The 18,507-nt window shown below is 47.7% G+C and overlaps 1 protein-coding gene across 2 annotated transcripts in view; it reads left to right on the forward strand.

Annotated features, from left to right (window-relative positions):
* The window catches only part of SEC63 (SEC63 homolog, protein translocation regulator), a 261,114-nt gene that overhangs the window by 92,803 nt on the left and 149,804 nt on the right, over positions 1-18,507 (forward strand). For both annotated transcript variants that reach the window (XM_029595314.1, XM_029595313.1), the window contains exon 9: positions 7,266-7,360. In XM_029595314.1, coding sequence (XP_029451174.1) covers positions 7,266-7,360 — 95 coding nt within the window. The remainder of the gene's footprint in view (positions 1-7,265; positions 7,361-18,507) is intronic.

Here is an 18,507-nt window from a genome sequence, read left to right on the forward strand (position 1 = left end):
CAGGACCAGTGGGTATAGTGTACTCCTGATAGCAGATGGGGGATGGAGTCAGATTTCAAAGCTGATGTCAGCCTACACATACCCATGTAGGAAGCTTAGCTCTTCAGTATTTCTCCGTCTCCTAAGCAGATAGGGACACGACACACACTAGAATAGTGTTAGCAATTTTAAAACTAAGAAGAAAGAAAACGTACCTCTACAAGACGAGCCCCGCTCTCCTGCGGTGATACCTAAGGGGTCACTCCCCCAGTCGAGAATTCCTGAAGTGATTTCCCCAGAGGCAAGCCTCAGTCCGGTAGCCGGCTCCCAGTGTGGACTTAACCCCCAGAGTGGCTGAGAGGCAACGGGTGCAGAATCGTGCGCGGAGGTGAAGGTAATTCCCTCTCCCCCTGCAGCCGGAGACCGCCCGGCACGAGACCAGGTAAGGTAGAAACCTCTCTTAAAGTTTCCGGTGTCCAAGGCTCGATTTATCACACAGATCGTCCCTTCTGGCGTCTGTTATATCGGGTTGAGCAGCCCCGTCTGGGCTAGACCCCGATCTGGTGCGAGGGTCCACACACGTGGAGACCCTCCAGGGGGTTCGCCATCTTGTCCTAGTGGTTGTTGGCACCATTTCCCCTCCTTGACCGCCGTATTGCCCGCTCAACTGAGCCGTGTGCACAACCGACGTATGCGCACAGCGACGTGAATAATGGTGCCGGGCGCATATCGGCCCGCATAAACGGCCCGAGCGCACAAATATTGCCGCGCACACATTTTTAGGCATTCCACACCACATCTTCGGTGCATCTAGAGCGTTCAACCAGGTCTCCCGGCGCGAGTTTTAAAGCTCACCATGAGCCTAAACCATGGCACCTCCTGTCAAGAAGGCCAAGGGACAAGCCCTCTACCCAGCCTGCCACCTGAGAGCTGCGTAACCAGAAGTGGCCTCCTCTCTATGCCAGCAGTGCGAAGAGGCTCAGGGAGAACCAAAGCAAGGTCCCTCACAGCCAGTAGAGGGATCCAGATCCACTAATGATAGTACCCCGGACCTCTATCTCCAACTCGGCTCCTACACAGGAAGACACCTCCAGGGCCTCTACTATAATGCCCCCCTGGAATCAACTTGGACCCAGGGACTTTTTCCTGGGTGGAATTCTTCAAAGGGCTACAAACATTTGTCCAAGCGCACTCAGTTCAGACTGTGACCCAGTCCCAGTCGCCACCAGGGAACCTGCAAGGGATCTCAGCCTCCCACATCGTGGGAAAAGACAATGTCTCTGCGGACTACCTCAGCAGAGAGAGTCTAGACCCAGGGAAATGGATGCTGTCATCACAGCCTTCCAGTTGATAGTAAACTGCTGGGGAAACCCAGCCATGGATCTCCTGGCAACCCGGTCCAACGCCCAAGTTTCCAAGTTCTGCAGCCGCAGACGAGAACCGCAAACCTGGGGAATCGGCGCAAGTCGTTCCAAGCACCTCTCGGGCCCATCGAGACGTGCCCTTCCTAAGCAAGAGCCTCCCTACCAAGGATACAGACACCTCGGAGGACAAGGCCAACTCCCTGGAAGTAGGAGAAATTCCCCCAGGGATGGAACCATACCGAACCATGCTGAGATTCTTCTCCAAAGATGAGTTACCAGCTCTCATGTCCCAGACCCTGAAGACGCTGGACATTCCAGGCATGGACACCACAGTGGAACCAAAGATAAATCCCATCTTGGTCTCCCTCAGTCAGGCCTCATGCTATTTTCCAATGTTGCAAGCGGTACAGCAATTGATTGACCTGGAATGTAATGCCCCAGAGGCCAGCTTCAAAGGAGGACGGGCCCTAGAAGTCCTATGTCCCTTGGACCCCACAGCTAAGGAACTCCTGCGGTTCCCAAAGGTACACGCCATGGTCTGCGCAGCCTCCAAGCACACGACCATTCCCGTCGAGGGAGGAATGGCACTAAAGGATGCCCAGGACAGACAACTGGAATCCATCCATAAACAGTCCTTTGATGTAGAAGCAATGACTCTTCAGATCGCTTCCTACTGTGCCGTGGTGACACGTTCTTGCTTGCTCCTCTCCAGAGACGCAACCACGCCTGTTGAGACAATGGAACCTGCGGTATCATTCCTTACAGATGCAACCTCAGACCTAGTGCGCACCTCTGCCAGGAACGTCGCCTCAGCAGTGGCAGCCAGAAGACATCTATGGCTCTGAAACTGGTCAGCCGACGTGACATCCAAAGCGAACCTCACGAGCAGGCCCTTTAAAGGATCTCTCTTGTTCAGAAGCGAATTGGAGAAGCTAGCCAACAAATGGGGCGAATCTCCAGTATCTCGCCTACCAGAGGACAGGAACAAAAGAAACCAGTGCTCCTCCCCCCGAAGAACCAAGGGCAGAGTTGCTCAGTGCTTTAGACCGTACAAGTACACACACTACCAAGCACCTCGTCCCGCAGGCAGGGCTCAGTCCTTTCGGAACAGACACAACAAGAGGGGAGCAGGCTCAGGGACAGGCCCCGACTGCACCCCACAATGAGAATCAACAGACCCATCCACCGGAAGAAGTCATAGGGGGCAGACTTACCCTCTTCTACCAAAGGTGGGTCGAGATAACGTCGGACAAGTAGGTCCTAACCATCATTCGAGAGGGATACTATCTGGACTTCCACAGAATCCCTCCAGACAAATTTGTGAGATCACCGTGCCACGCCCTCACCAAGAAGACGGCAGTGGAAACCACACTGACGAAACTACTCAGCCTGAAGGCAATAACTCCGGTGCCCACGCACCAGCAAAATACTGGTCACTGTTCCATCTATTTTATCGTTCCCAAGAAGGAAGGAACGTTCCAGCCCATCCTTGACCTCAAGTCCGTCCATCGTTACCCGAGGGTACCACACTTCTGCATGGAAACCCTGCACTCAGTCATAAGAGCAGTACAGCCGGGAGAATTCCTGACCTCACTGGATCTATCCGAAGCCTATCTCCACATCCCGGTCCATCAAGACCATCAGCGCTTCCTACGCTTTGCGATACTGGACCATCATTACCAGTTCCGGGCGCTACCCTTTGGACTAGCTACCACCCCTCGGACCGTCACCAAAATCATGGTGGTAGTGGCGGCAACACTGATGAAAGAAGGAATCCTCGTACATCCTTACCTGGACGATTGGCTAATCAGGGCAAAATCTCCAGATGAAAGTCACCAGGCGACCACCAGAATCAAGAATCTGCTGCAGGATCTCGTGTGGATTGTCAACACAGCCAAGAGCTGCCTGCAGCCCTCCCAATCGCTAGAGTACCTGGGAGTCCGGTTTGACACCAAGCAAGACAAGGTTGTCCTTCCCCCTTCAAGGAGAAGGAAACTGATGGGTCAGCTGCGAAAACTGTTGAACTATACTCGCCCCAAGGTATGGGACTACCTCCAAGTCCTCGGTCTCATGATATCAACTCTGGAAGTCATTCCATATGCAAGGGGGCCCACATGCGCCCACTACAGTGTTCCCTACTGTCATGATGGAAACAGACGTCCCAGAACTACTCCATTCACCTCCAGCTACCGGCAGAGGTTCGGACCTAGCTCCAGTGGTGGCTACAGGAAGACCATATGACCAAGGGAGTAAAACTATCCCCACCAGACTGGATCTTACTCACCACGGATGCGAGCCTGCGAGGGTGGGGAGCCCACTGTCAGGAACTGACTGCCCAGGGACAATGGGACAAGGAAGAGGTGGGATGGAACATAAACAGACTGGAAGCCCGAGCAGTCAGACTAGCCTGCCTACGATTCGTCCACAGACTCCGGGGCGAGTCTGTCAGTCATGTCGAACAACGCCATCATAGTTGCCTGCATCAATCACCGGGGAGGAACCAGAAGCCAACAGATGTCCCTGGAGATAGACCTCCTCATGGCATGGGCAGAAACAAACCTGCAAGGGATCTCAGCCTCCCACATCGTGGGAAAAGACAATGTCTCTGCGGACTACCTCAGCAGAGAGAGAGTCTAGACCCAGGGGAATGGATGCTGTTGTCCACAGCCTTCCAGTTGATAGTAAACTGCTGGGGAACCCCAGCCATGGATCTCCTGGCAACCTGGTCCAACGCCCAAGTTTCCAAGTTCTTCAGCCGCAGACGAGAACCACAGTCCTGGGGAATCGACGCCCTCATCCAGACCTGGCCACAGGAAGACCTGCTGTATGTCTTTCCCCCATGGCCACTACTGGGCAGGATCATCCTCAAGATAGAACACCACAGGGGACTAGTACTTCTAGTGGCCCCGGACTGGCCAAAAAAGGCCATGGTTACGCAGACATACGAAGACTTCTTGCGGGGAACCCTCTGTGCCTACCTCCACACAGGGACCTTCTCCGGTAAGGACCGATCCTCCACGAAGACCCAACTCGATTCTCTCTTACGCTCTGGCCCTTAAGAGGACTTGCCTGAAGAAAAGCGGATACTCTAAGGCAGTGATTGACACCTTGCTTCGAGCATGCAAGTTCTCCACATCACTAGCTTATATACGAATATGGAGAGTATTCGAAACCTGGTGTGAGGACCGCGAGATCCTCCCACGGACAGTCAAAACCCCCATGATCCTGGAATTTCTGCAGGACGGCTTGAAGAAGGGATTGTCTCTCAACTCCCTCAAGGTTCAAGTGGCCGCACTGGCCTGCTTTAGAGCCAAAGTGGATGGCATCAGCCTATCAACCCATCAAGATGTTTCCTGTTTCCTGAGAGGGGTCAAACAAATCCGACCACCCCTAAAGTGGCTGGTACCCCTATGGAATCTCAATCTAGTACTAGACTTCCTTGTGGGAAATTCCTTCAGACCAACACGCGGTCTGTCACTACGGCTCCTGACCTTGAAGACTGCATTCTTAGTGGCAATATGTTCAGACCGTCGCATCTCCGAGCTTCAAGTGCTATCCTGTTGGGAACCGTTCCTCGGGTTCACACCGGGAGCCATACAGCTACGCACTGTCCCCCCTTCCTACCGAAAGTGGTTTCTCAATTTCATCTAAACCAAACCATCTCGCTACCATCTCCAGATGAACATAAGGACGTGAAAGATTCGCGCCTTCTTCGCCATCTTAACGTCTGTAGACTCATAGTCCAATACTTGGAAAGATCGGAATCTGTGTGAAAGACGGACCCCCTATTCACAGCGGGAAGAAACGGGGGGAAGCGGCCTCGCGGGCAACCATAGCCCGCTGGATCAAAGAAGTAATCAAGGCGGCCTACGTAGAGGCAGGGAAGCCTCCACCTCTGCGAGTCAAGGCCCATTCAACAAGGGCCTAGGCAGTGTCCTGGGTGTAAACCAAGATTCTGTCGCCTGCCGAGATCTGTCTGGCGGTGATGTGGTCCTCCATACATACCTTCTCCAGGTTCTACTGCCTGGATGTCCAGGCTCAAGAGGACACAAGCTTTGCAAGGGCAGTACTAAGTGGGCCACGTGCAGCCTCCAGCCCTGTTCGGGAGTAGCTTTTGTACATCCCATTGGTCCTGAGTCCATCTTGCTACACACTAGGAAACAGAGAAATTACTTACCTGATAATTTCGTTTTCCTTAGTGTAGATAGATGGACTCAGCGTCCCGCCCATGGCTACCCCGGAATCCGGAAAACTCGGGTGACAAACACAGAGAGAACAAGACAAGCACGGGTAAGCCAGGAATTACCCCTAGTTCAAGACACCCTAGTTGCCGGGTGTCGGTGTTATTCGGTTGAGTGCACTGGCGGTTTCCAATTTGGAAATCAGTTTAACCAGTCCTAGTTAATCAAGTTAACCAAGTTAATAAAGTTATTAGAGCACACATATATCCACAATTGCTTTTTGAGGAGAATACTGAAGAGCTAAGCTTCCTGCACGGGTATATGTAGTCTTACATCAGCTTTGAAATCTGACTCCGTCTCCCATCTGCTATCAGGTGTACACTATACCCACTGGTCCTGAGTCCATCAGTCTACACTAAGGAAAACGAAATTATCAGGTAAGTAATTTTTCCATTATGCAGATTTTGTTAACTAGAGTTGTGTAGGAGTTTTAATCTCTCTAAATGTGTACCTGTTAACATGGAGTTACTACATAACTTGGAGGCCTTGTGCTTCATGTATTGTGTATATTTCCAATGTTGAAATATGATTTTCTTTGCTAACATGGGAGCTTAGGCATCCCATCTTATACTAGGAAGTATCCATGCATGTATATGTTTGTGTGGGTTTATTTTGTTTTCTTTGTTTCAACTATTTACGCCTTCAGCTGTAAAGCTTATAAGCTTATTTTCCCTCATACTGCTGAATGTCATGGGCTTTTTATTCACAGCAGCCACACGTTTCTCTGTTTTAATCCTTGCCACCTCCCCCTCTAGCCTGGCCATCACAACGATGACCCTCTGAGAGGAGATCAGATCATGGTTTCCTTTCATGGAACCATGACCATAGTGAGCAATAGATGTGAGTTGTCTGTGCAATTTTTGTAGCTCCTGAGCGGTGCCTCAGCCAGCCTATGGAGCAAGAATTGGGTTCAAGACTGAATCATTAATGTTCTAACATTGTAATGATGATGGAAAAGGACTAAACGGTCCATCCACCAGCAACCTTCTTATGGTAATATCTGCCACCCTATGCAGCTTACCCCCATATTGCTCTCAAGGGTAGTAACTGCTTCTCTGTGCTGTTATCCCCAAGCCTTATGATAAGGGAGTAATATTTACAATCAAAACCAAGCAGCTGTCAATTCCATAAATTACTGTTGGCAACATTTTTACTGGGTGAAGAGCCTTCTTGAAAATTCAGGCAATGCTGCTTGAGCGTGCTTTGCTTTTGGACTTGGCTGTAGAAACAGTCCTGTGCTTTTTCCCTAATGTCTGCGTATCAGTACCCCAGTCCGTAAAAGTTGGGGCCCTCGTTGGTTGTTTGAATCCAATTCCCCTTTTTCTCCCCTGCTGTCGAAGCAGAGAGTGGTGTTGCAGTTGTGTCAAAAGCATCAAGGCTTATTGGTTAAGGGTAGTAATGCCCATGCTTTCAGTTAAGGGTAGTAACTGCCACAGAAACAGGTTACTCCTATGCACCTTTTTCTTCATTTCTGTCCTCTAGTCTTTAAATAACCCTTAAAGCCTTTAATATTAGAAAAGTCTTATTCATAACCAGTTTTGTATTCGTTATCACTTGTCCATTTTTGACTGAAACTGGTTTCAGAACGTCAACAGTCGGAAATCAAGAGACTAGAACTTTGTATATTCTTAAAGAAAACCAGTTCTGTCTAAATCTTCTCCTACTGCCCTTTTATTTTTAGGTCTCATCATTGTTTTGGCAGGAGCCTCTGAATTTGACCCTCAGTATAATAAAGATGCCACAAGTCGACCAACAGACAACATTCAGATACCACAAGTGAGTAATCCCTCTAAACCTCTTATGTGTGGTTTTTGTGCTATTTGGGGAGCTTCCACAATTTTGTGTTCCTGATCATACCCCAGATCAGTTCAGACAAGTGGATTTGCATCCCTACCAGCAGATTGAGGCAGAGAATAAAACCTTTTCAGGCATTGCTACATAACAGAGAGTGCCACCTGCAGTCCCTCAGTTTTTCTCTGTCTCTAGCAGATGGTAGAGAAGTGCAGACCTGCAGTCTGGAGTTTGTTTAAAAAAAAAAAGGGGGGGGGGGGGGGAAAGAGAGCAGCTAGTGAAGAGTGTTACTCCCTGAGGTGTTAGGTTCCTTCATGGGCTATTCCTCAGGTAGAGCAGGGTGAGTGCGAGGTTGGAGATCCCTGATCTGGCTCGGCCCTCCTCTTCCAGAGGGAAGGAAAGCCAGGGGTCCTGGTTCCCTTGCTCCCTCTGAGGCCTTCTCGCCTTCACCTGACAGCCAGAACCAGAGAAGTATTTATTTATTTATTTATTTATTTATTTATTTAGATTTTTTATATACCGGCATTCGAGACAGCAGTCACATCATGCTGGTTCACATAAAACAGGGGTGCAAAGTAAACATAACAATAACAAAGTGCTGAAAAGGCAGTTACATATAACAAGGTGATAAGAACTTGGCTTAGAGGAAGAGAAAGGACAGGTTATTAATTTACACAAGTAAACGATAGGAGATAAGGTCGACCATAGTGTAGATGGACATTAGGGGTGGCTTGTAAGTATTAGATCAATTGACGTCTGGGAAGGCTTGTATGAATATCCAGGTCTTTAGTCTTTTTTTGAAGGTTGAGATGCATGGTTCTATTCTAAGATTTGAGGGTATGGAGTTCCATAACGGTGGGATGGCTGTAGAGAAAGCTCGGTCTCTTAGTGTGCTGTGTCTGGTAGATTTGGGCGGTGGAACCTGTAGCGAACCCTTGTATGCATCTCTTGTCGGTCTTGACGAATTGTGTAGTCGGAGAGGGATCTGTAGGTCAATGGGAGCCAGTTGGTGGATGTTTTTGTATGTGGTGAGAATGGCCTTGTATATTATTCTAAAGTGTATCGGTAGCCAATGGAGGTTCTTTAGAATAGGGGTTATGTGGTCCCTTCTCCTGGTATTTGTCAGAATTCGTGCAGCTGCATTTTGCACCATCTGAAGCGGTTTGGTGTATGAAGCGGGAAGGCCAAGTAGGATGGTGTTACAATAGTCTAATTTTGAAAAAATGATTGCTTGCAGAATGGTTCTGAAATCTTGGGCATAGAAAAGAGGTCTAATTCTTTTCAGAACTTGTAATTGATAGAAACAGTCTTTGGTGGTTTTGTTAATAGTGGCTTTGAAATTCAGGCGATTATCAACTAGGACTCCTAGGTCTCTCACTTGTGTGATTGTTGGCGTGGCTTGCTGTGCAGAGGTAATGGGGTTGTTCTCTGAGGCGATGAGCAGTAGTTCAGTTTTGCCGGAATTTAATACCAGGTTTAGGCTGGTGAGGAGGAGTTTAATTTTTTGAAGGCATGTATCCCAGTAAGCCAGAGTTTTTGCGAAGGAATCCTTAATGGGTATCAGGACCTGGATATCGTCCGCATAAAGGAAGTGTTTGAGGTTGAGGTCTGTGAGTAGTTGGCATAATGGTATAAGGTAAATGTTAAATAAAGTAGGAGACAGGGAGGACCCTTGTGGGACTCCTACTGACGACGGGTGTAGAGAGGATTCTTTGTTCTGGATCTTGACCTTGTATCCTCTGTTGCTGAGAGAGGATATGAACCAGGAGAGTGCTGTGCCTGAGATGCCTATGGCGGTTAACTGGTTAATGAGTAGGGAATGATTGATGGTGTCAAAGGCTGAAGAAAGGTCCAGTAGGATCAATAAGAAGGCTTGACCTTTATCGAGGCCCAGGATGAGGTAATCTGTTAAGGAGATGAGGAGGGACTCCGTGCTTAGTGTTTTGCGGAATCCGTATTGTGATGGGGATAGGAGGTTATTTTCTTCAATGTAGTTTGAGAGTCGGGTGTTCACCAATTTCTCCATAATCTTGGCTATGAAGGGGAGGTTGGCGATCGGTCTGTAGTTGTTTGGGTCATTAGGATCTAGATTAGGTTTCTTGAGTAGTGGTTTGAGAGAGGCCAATTTTAGGTCATCTGGGTAAGATCCTTGTGTTATTGAGCAATTTATGATGTCTGACAGGGATTTGGCGATGGAGTCAGGAATTGATAGAAGCAATTTCGAGGGGATGTGATCCGAAGGGTGAGAAGATGGTTTCATTTTCCGTAGTATACCTTGGATCTCAATAGAAGAGGTGAGTTCTAGTTCTTCTAAGCGGGTATTTTTGAAGGCGGTCTGAGGTGGTGTTGAAGTAGATGTGATGTTATGGGGCAGCTGAGTTAGTAGTTTGCTTATTTTGTTATTGAAAAATAGCGCTAGTTCTTCCGCTTTAGATTTGGCTTGATTGAGAGCGATTTCTGATGGGTTTATTTGTGTGAGGTTAGAGACGTAGCTAAAGAGGGCTTTAGCGTCGAAGATTAGATGGTGGATCTTGGATGCGTAGTAGTTCCTCTTGGATCTTAATGTATTGGATTTATATTGGTGAAGAGTTGATTTATAGGTAGATAGGGTGATGGTGCATGGGTTTTTACGCCATTTGGCCTCATTTTGTCTTAGCAGTAGTTTAAGCTTTCTTAGCTCTAGGGTAAACCATGGTTGTCTTTTGGAAGAATTGGGGTGAGGTTTTTTTGTTGTCAGAGGGCATAACTTGTTGGCTATTGATTCCGTGATGTTGTTCCAAGAACGAAGCGCTGAGTTCGGATTGGTGCAGTCTATTTGGGTGAGATGTGATGATAAGTGGTTGCTAAGATCTTCTATGGTGCATGTTTTTCTGTAAGTGAAGCAATGTGAGGGTATGCGAGAAGGAATGGTATCTTTTATTGAGAATGAGGAAGTTATGAGGGAGTGATCTGACCATGGTACCTTCGTGCAGGTGGGGTGCTGGACCAGTTTGATTGCAGTATTGACGAAGATAAGGTCTAATGTGTGTCCGGCTTTGTGAGTGGATTTGTTAACTAGTTGAGTGAAACCTAAAGCGGAGTATGCTGTGAGTAAGGCTTCGCAGTTAGGTGATAATATGGAGTTGTCAACGTGCAGGTTGAAGTCACCTAAGATTATAGCTGGGGCATCTAGATTGATAAGGGAAGTAGTTATTTCGACCAGAGGAGAGGCGTCTATTTCCAGTACACCTGGAGGAGCATAGACAAGTAGAATTTGGAGTTTGTCTGACGAGAAGAAGCCAAATTCGAGTTTCGAGTTGGTATTGGTGGAATGCTGAGTGAATCTGAGGTCCTTTTTTGTAGCTAGGAGGATTCCTCCTCCTTTCTTTTTTCCCTGGCGTGGGATGGAGAAGAAGTTGTATGTCTCTGTGGGTAATTGGTTGATTATTGCAGTGTCTGAAGGTTTGAGCCATGTCTCAGTAATTGCGCATATATCCGGTTTCACATCGATGAGATAGTCGTTTAGTATTACTGCTTTCTTAGTTAGGGATTGAGCATTGAACAGTGTTAATGAGAATAGTGTGAGGCCTAGCAGTTGGGTAATGGGAGTGATCATGATTGGAGAGAGGGATTTAAGTATATCTTTCTCTTTCTCTGGGCTTCTTTGGTTGCTGTTTCTTTAAAAAAAAAAAAAAAAAAATTGAGTTGTTGGAGCAGGGCTGATCAGGCATCTGTATCGAAGAGATAAGGCTGGTAGTGAGGGTGAGAAGGGACACATGCGACTCGACAGCACCGGCATGAGCGACTCAACCTCCCGAGTGCAGCAATTTGCTATTTTTACCACTGACTGCGACAAAAACATGGCGCCTCCCACTGAGTGCAGGAAAGTGTGTGATCACCTGCAGAGTGAGGCGATTGCACCTCAATGGGGCCTCCTTATGGGCCGGCTGTGCCTCCAGAGAGGAAGGGACCTCCGCGGAAGTGTCAGGAAGCAGTCGCATGAGTTCTTCAGGTTCCATTCAGGATGCCCCGGGAGGGTCGAAGGAGACAGCAGGCCATGTTGCCTCCACATGGCAGGAGGCATGCAGCTGCTAGGGAGTTCATGGATGCCCCTCACCCACTGTCTCCAACGGAGCAATGCCCTGAGGAGGATAGAGAAAGGGACAGGGGAGCCAGATGAGGATGCTGTGGAGAAAGGAATCCAGTGAGTCTGAGGATTTTTCCACAGGTTTTGTCTTGCTTCTCCATAAAGCCAATTTGGCTAAGAGGGAAGCAGCGAGTAAGCGTTTGTCCACTCAGAAGTCCCAGTGCTCGGCTAAAAGGCCAGAGGCTTCTTCGGCCTGGCCTGGGGCACCCATTGGGTGAAGATGAGGAAGACTTTTGAGGATTCTGAAGGTGAAGGTCTAGAGGAGGAGGGTCCACAAGGGGACCCGAACGTTGGTCCTATGGGGCATACCGGCGAGTAATGGACCTGATGCGGAGGAGGTTCCTTTCGCAGAAGGGAACGATCCTAGGGTGGTGAGATTATTCTGTAAGGAAGATCTGCATTCTCTTATTCCCTATGTGCTGGAGGAACTGGGGAGCAAAGTCACGTAGGAGGATTCAGACAATGAAGGGGTTCACCCTGTCCTGGATGGGCTGCATGGGCCATCAAAGGCTTTTCCTTTGCCAAAGAAGGTGAAGAAGTTGGTTGACCAGGAGTGGGGTTCCCCTGAGGCAGGCCTGAAAGTAGCCAGGTTCTTATGGCCTGGATTGGCCACTGTTGGAAACAAGATGCAGGGCTTGATGGACTCTTGGTCTGACCCAGTATGGCATGTTCTTAGGGCTATGGTTAAGTAGTATCCTATACTGGAGGAGACCTTGGAGCTTTGGAGACTTCCGAAGATAGATGCGGCGGTGTCTGCGGTGACAAAGAAGGCAACAGTTCCTCTTACAGGGTCGGATGCGCCGAAGGATGTCCAGGATCGGAGGTTGGAGATCCTGTTGAAGAGACTGTTTGATGTCTCAGCTTTGAGCCTTCGAGCTGCAGTCTGTGCTAGCCTGATGCAGAGAGCTTGTTTGTTCTGGGTGCAGAAGGCGCAGGAGATGGCATCAGGTTCTTCGACTGATTCCAACCAGGTGGCTCAGTTGGAGGCAGGCATGGCCTGTGGCAGATGCCCTGTATGACATGGTCTGGTCATCGGCCAGGAATATGTTTTGTGCAGTAGCAGCACAGAGACTCCTGTGGTTGTGGAATTGGGTGGTAGATGTGTGGTCTAAAGCACAGCTATGTAATCTTTCCTTTAAAGGAAAGCTGCTCTTTGGAGAAGATTTGGACAGCTGATGAAGCATTTGGGGGAGTCGAAAGAAAATAAGTTGCCCGAGGATAAGAAGACAGACAAGAAGAATTTTCCACCACGTTCTTGCTTTTGAGAGGTGAGATTTCACTTCAAAAAGAGTTCTCCGCGCAGAAGCAAGATTCCGGAAGGCAGGAGTCTTTTCTGGGGGGGAGGTCACTTAGACCTTACCTAGATAGTTCCAGCCAGAGGAGGTAAGATCTCCCAATGAAAGCAGGCTGGTCTACTCTTCTCCGGAAGCTGTCGGGGTGGGGGAGACCAGCCCTCTTTTACGACAAGTGGTCCAAGATCACATCTGATCAATGGGTTCTGGAAGTGATAAGAAACGACTATGCCTTAGAATTTTCACACTGATCAGAGAGGCCTATGTGGTGACCTGCTGTGCTTCTCGTGCCAAGCAAGCGGCAGTATGGGACACAGCTGCAGCGCCTGGATGCCATTGTCCAGGTTCCTCTAAAGGAGCAAAGGCTAGGAAGATACTTTGTTTACTTCGTGGTTCCCAAGAAGGAGGGCACCTTTTGGCCATTCCCAATCTGCAGAAGGTCAATGCAGTTCTGCGGGTGCCGCACTTTCATGTGGACATGCTGTGGATGGTGATAGCAGCGGTTCGCAAAGGAGAGTTTTCTCACTTTATTGGATTTAATGGAGACTTACCTGCACATTTACATCAGACCATCAAAGATTTCTGCGCTTCATGGTGCTAGGAGAGGATTTTCAGTTTCAAGCACTTCCCTTTGGGTTAGCGACAGTGCCACTGACTTTCAAAAAAGCGAAGGTTGTGGTGGTGTGGCCCTCAGAAGAAGGGATCCTGGTGCATCCGTACCTGGATGACTGGCTCATCCGAGTGAAGTCAGAGTTGGAGTGTCATTTGATTCGACATGTCATGGAGCTCTTAAGGTCTCTGGGTTGGGTGATAAACCTGACAAAGAGCCACTTGGAGCTGCCCAGTCATTGGAGTATCTGGGGGTGTATTTCGATACCCGCTTAGGCAAGGTGTTCCTTACCTCGGAGAGGGTGATCAAGTTGCAGGCTCAAATGCTTCGACTACTGTGTCTTTCAGTACCCAGAGTCTGGGATTATTTGCAGGTCCTGGGCTCTGCGGCATCTACGCTGGAGTTGGTCCTGTGGGTGTTTCTTCACATGCGGCTCTCCAGAGGGTGCTTTTATCCTATTGGAATCAGCTGTCAGAGGAGTTTCAGCTACCTTTATTGCGTTGGTGGAGTCCAGGTCCAGTCAATCGTGGTGGCTGTCGCGTCCCAATTTGGAAAGAGGGATGGAGCTGGAGGTTGCGGACTGAGTGGTAGTGACCACAGATGCCATCCTTAGGGGTTGGGGGCAGTTTGTCAAGGACAGATGACTCAAGGTCAGTGGTCGCCAAGGGAAGAGCCCTGGTCGATTGATTGGAAATGAAGACAGTTCACAGGGCGTTGCTTGTTTTCCTTCTGTGGTTTCAGGGGTGCACAGTTCGAGTATTCTCGGACAATGCAACAAAGGTGGCGTACATCGATCATTGGGACAGGACGAATAGTTGCCTGGTGGCTTAGGAGACCCAGGAGGAGTTTGTCTGGATGGAAAAACATCTAGCAGGGCTAGCAGCATCTTACGCGGTTGGAGTGGACAATGTGCAAGCAGATTATCTCAGTAGGTAGTTGCCGGCCTTTCCACACCTGATGTCAGGTATGCCACATACAAAGGAACTTCACTTTTTGGATGTTTGTTGGGCTCTGTTGCAATATCTTAAGATCACTAATGACTTTTAGAGGTCTGATAATCTTTTTGTTCAATGGAACAAAGAAAAGATGTAAAGCTTCTAAGAGTACAATTGCACGACAATTGAAGGAAGCACATTTTTTCGGCCTATCTCTGTAAGGGTCAATCTGTTCCAGAGGGGGTGCAGGCAGCCTCCTGGGTGGAATGTCAGCTGGTATCTGTGCAGGAGATTTGGCAGGCGGCGACATGGTCATCACTGCACACTTTTACCACATATTATCATCTGGATGTTCGGGTGCCAGGAGAAGCGACGTTTGGAGAAAGTATGTTGTGCGCAGGTCTTTTAGGTTCCTGCCCAGTGTGTAGAGGAGCTTGAGTACATCCCACTTGTCTGGGATGTACCCAGGCACCTGACCTGGGGTATGATCAGGAAAGGAAAATTGGTTCGTTTTTTTTTTTTTTTTTTAAATCATTTTTATTCAGCAAGGCACTAACACTTCCATAAACAATAATAAGGTACTGTATGCACTCCAATATTTAACAAACTGTTGAAGACATACTCAAATATAAACACAAAAATTATATTCTGCATTTGTTGGTAGAAATGCAACATGTCTTAAATTCCCTTGTAACCTTGCAGCACCTCATGTGGCCATACTGAATTTTAGTATATATAAATCTACCTTATCAGCACATCAACACTACCCCCCCCCTCTATCTATTGCCATGGAACTCCATCCCCTAAGGGTTCATTGCCCTTTAAATCTTTACCAACCCGACATACCATCATACCTAATCCTCACTCACGCATCCACACCTCACACACCTCATACATCTCATACATATCGCTTCTCTCACTCCCCCCCCCCCCCCCCCCCCCAATCAGTCATCCAAAAACAATCTCCCTTTCCAACTGGGTACACACTAGAGCACTTCAAGTCCTTTACCAATCTTTAGTATGGCCTTGTGCCAAAATTGAATTTTTCAGTTTGTCTGGCAAGTATTTGACAAAATTTGACCATAAACATTTATGTTCTTCAGAAACTTTACCTTTATCAAAATTTAAATCAACCCATTCCATAGTCATGTATTCCATCATTTACATTGCCATATGTATACGGTAAGTGGTAGATCTTCAATCCAAGCTGACAAAATACTTTTACATGCTACCGCCAATGCTAGGGCAACAAAACATTCCATCCCCACTGACATGCCTGGTATCTTTGAAACACTTCCCAAAAGCACTATTTCATATTCTTGTGGCAGCAATAATCCTGTACAGTGTACATAATCCTGTATGGCGTAAATAGCTTGCAGAATCTGAGCCCCAAATTACTAGATCTTACCACATAGAAAACAGCAATGTAACATAGACCCAGTATCTTGCTCATATCTAGAGCAAATAGGTGAGGATACTAGTTTCATAAGATATCTCCGTAATTCTCCCCAATATACATTATTCAGAATCTTGAGTTGCATTTCCCACAACGCCATGTCAGTATGTATTCTGTGTAGCTCCCGACATACCCACCTCCTCAGGAGCAATGACAGTTCACATCTCTACGCTTCAAAAATTACTCAATTTAGTCAAATCATCTATTTGGCACTGATGTTTACATAGCAAGGTCTATTGAGAAATTGAAGTTTTGGATTCTTCTATATTTTATTGTGCCTGCCAGAGCTGTTTTGTATCACAATGTCTCTGTTGATAGGAATCCCAATAGTGACTTTCTTGTAGAAATGCAAAATATTCAGTATGCAATAACCCAGATTGACACTGCATATCTTGAAAAGAGCAACATACCACTTGTTCATCTGTTGTGTGCCAATACAGTACAGTTAGCTTCTGCCCATTTTTGAAAGATAGCCTTATATTCTATTCCCGGCTGAAAAAATGTATTAGCCAACAGTGGCAACAGCAAGGATGCAGAGTCAGATTTTGTCCCCTATTTTCTAAACCATTTGCGTGCTTTAAGGTCTGCCCACATTAAGATATTGTTGACTGCCGTCTTTTTCAATGAAATTGTCTTATGAAGAATATACAGTATTGCCCATGGGGCCACCATAGAAGCAATCATGCCTTTTCACAAAATTTATATTTATTAGTAAGCCACTCCCCAAAAAAAGCGCAGTTGGCAAGCTGCATTGTAAAGTTGAACGTTAGGGAGATCAATCCCCCCAATTTCCTTGCTGTTCATCAGTTTTTGATAGCTAATTCCAGCCCTTTTTCCTCACCATTCGAAGTGAACAAATTCTGATTTGATAATCGCTAAATCTTTTGCGTGAAGTCAACAAGGCAACATATGCAGCTTATACAATACTTTCGGTAGGATCATAATCTTTAGAAGTACTGCCCTTCCCATAAAAGAAAGAGGCAAGTCTTTCCAAACTTAGTTAGGTCTAAAATGCCATAATGTTTTCAGATATATTTAGAGAATACCGTATATCAGAGCGAGATCCCTAGGGATCCAAACCGCCGGGTACTTAATCTTAGTTGTAGCCCATTGAAGTGGAAAACTACTCAGCCATTCGTGTTCCACGGGTTCATCCAACGCTAAAGCTTCAGACTTTTCACAATTGATTTTTAGTTCAGCAATTTTTTTAAACTGTTGAAATAATTTTCTAATTTTGGGTATGCTGTTGTGAACATCACTGACGAACACTACAAATATCATCTAAAACATTGTAATTTTCATCTGTCACCAACCAATATGCCTTGAAAAACTATTTTTCCCGCAGATGATCAGGCTGAATTAGCCATGACTTTGGGGAACATCCTCCAGTCCTCTAGGTGGCAGAGCTCTCTCAGAGCACACAGAGCTGTGCTCTATGTGCCCGAGTGGGAGTATCTCCTATGTGACTCCCATCCTTCCTCAGTCTTGTTCTTTATTTTTATTATTAATTTAGTTACCTTCGTTTGCTTTTTGGAGGAAGATTCACAATGGGAAGCTGGGTCTGTGCTGCTTGTGTCAGACCAGGTGTTGAGTCCACTCTGGGGCCCAGATGGGACTTCCCCGAGAATGAGGATAGAGAGGGCCTCTTTGGCAAGGCTGTATGGCAAGCCAGGGACTCTGTTAAGCACCCCATGCCTGTTCAGAGTGGAGCATCGTGGAATGTCCATCCATGCGATGCATCGAAGCGCCTCCATCCACACGATGCATCGAAGTGCTTTCACCGAACCTGACGCATCGGTGCGCCTCATCGAAGAGGAGGCTTCTGCATGCTTCGTCAATGCGATGCATCCAATGCATTGAAGCATTTGTGTCAAAGCGTCAGAGTGACTGGTCGAAGCCGGGGCATCGGCTCATTCGGCAGCGTGTATCTTCCCTTTGGGGATCCCAAGCTGTGTATCTCCCTTTGCCAGAACATAGGTGTCACGACCTGATTGAGGTGCAGGGGAGAGTTAGCCGATGCATCGATGTGCAGAGTCTATGCTGGAAGTACGCTGACCTGTGGAGGCGTTGCTCCAACATATAAATATAGGCAAGGCCTAGGAGGCCGGCCAGCAGGTGTATGTGGACTTGAGGATGGTTCAACCCCATGTGTGTAAGCAAGATGGACTGACAGCCTCACCACTCTGTCATCCTGATCAGAGAGGTGTTCGGTCGGAGAATTTTGAGCATAGGCTCGCTCGGGAAGAGTTTCTTGAAGGGGCCTATCTCGGAAGTGCTTGAGTCATCTCACCGACTAGCGATGCTCTCATCTGATGAGGCATAACAGAGTTTGCCTAAGAAGGAAGAATGTTTCTCCGATCTAGCGCATTGGTCATGTCGATTGAGGTTGCCTGACCCCAGGGTGGAGGTTCATGGAATACTTTGACTGCTTTGGATATCGATGAAGCAGTGTTAGTTGCGACTGGGGTGCCAGTGATCCTGCCACAGTGCAGTCCAGCTTCCCCGTGCTTCATTGTGATGGGGAAGCCTCGGGGAAGGGGGGGGGGGGGCAGATCTCAGGTCTTACCTCTATTCCACTGGGGGCGAGACATCTTCTTTCTGCTTAGAAAATAGGTGACGCAGTGGGTTTGTTAACCCGGAACACCAGCAACTGGCGGCCTTGAAGCCGTAACAATGTGTTAGACCGGGAAAACGAATGGCCAAATCCGGAAAA

This window comes from Rhinatrema bivittatum, chromosome 3 (assembly GCF_901001135.1).
Source record: "Rhinatrema bivittatum chromosome 3, aRhiBiv1.1, whole genome shotgun sequence".
Classification (NCBI taxonomy): Eukaryota; Metazoa; Chordata; class Amphibia; order Gymnophiona; family Rhinatrematidae; genus Rhinatrema; species Rhinatrema bivittatum.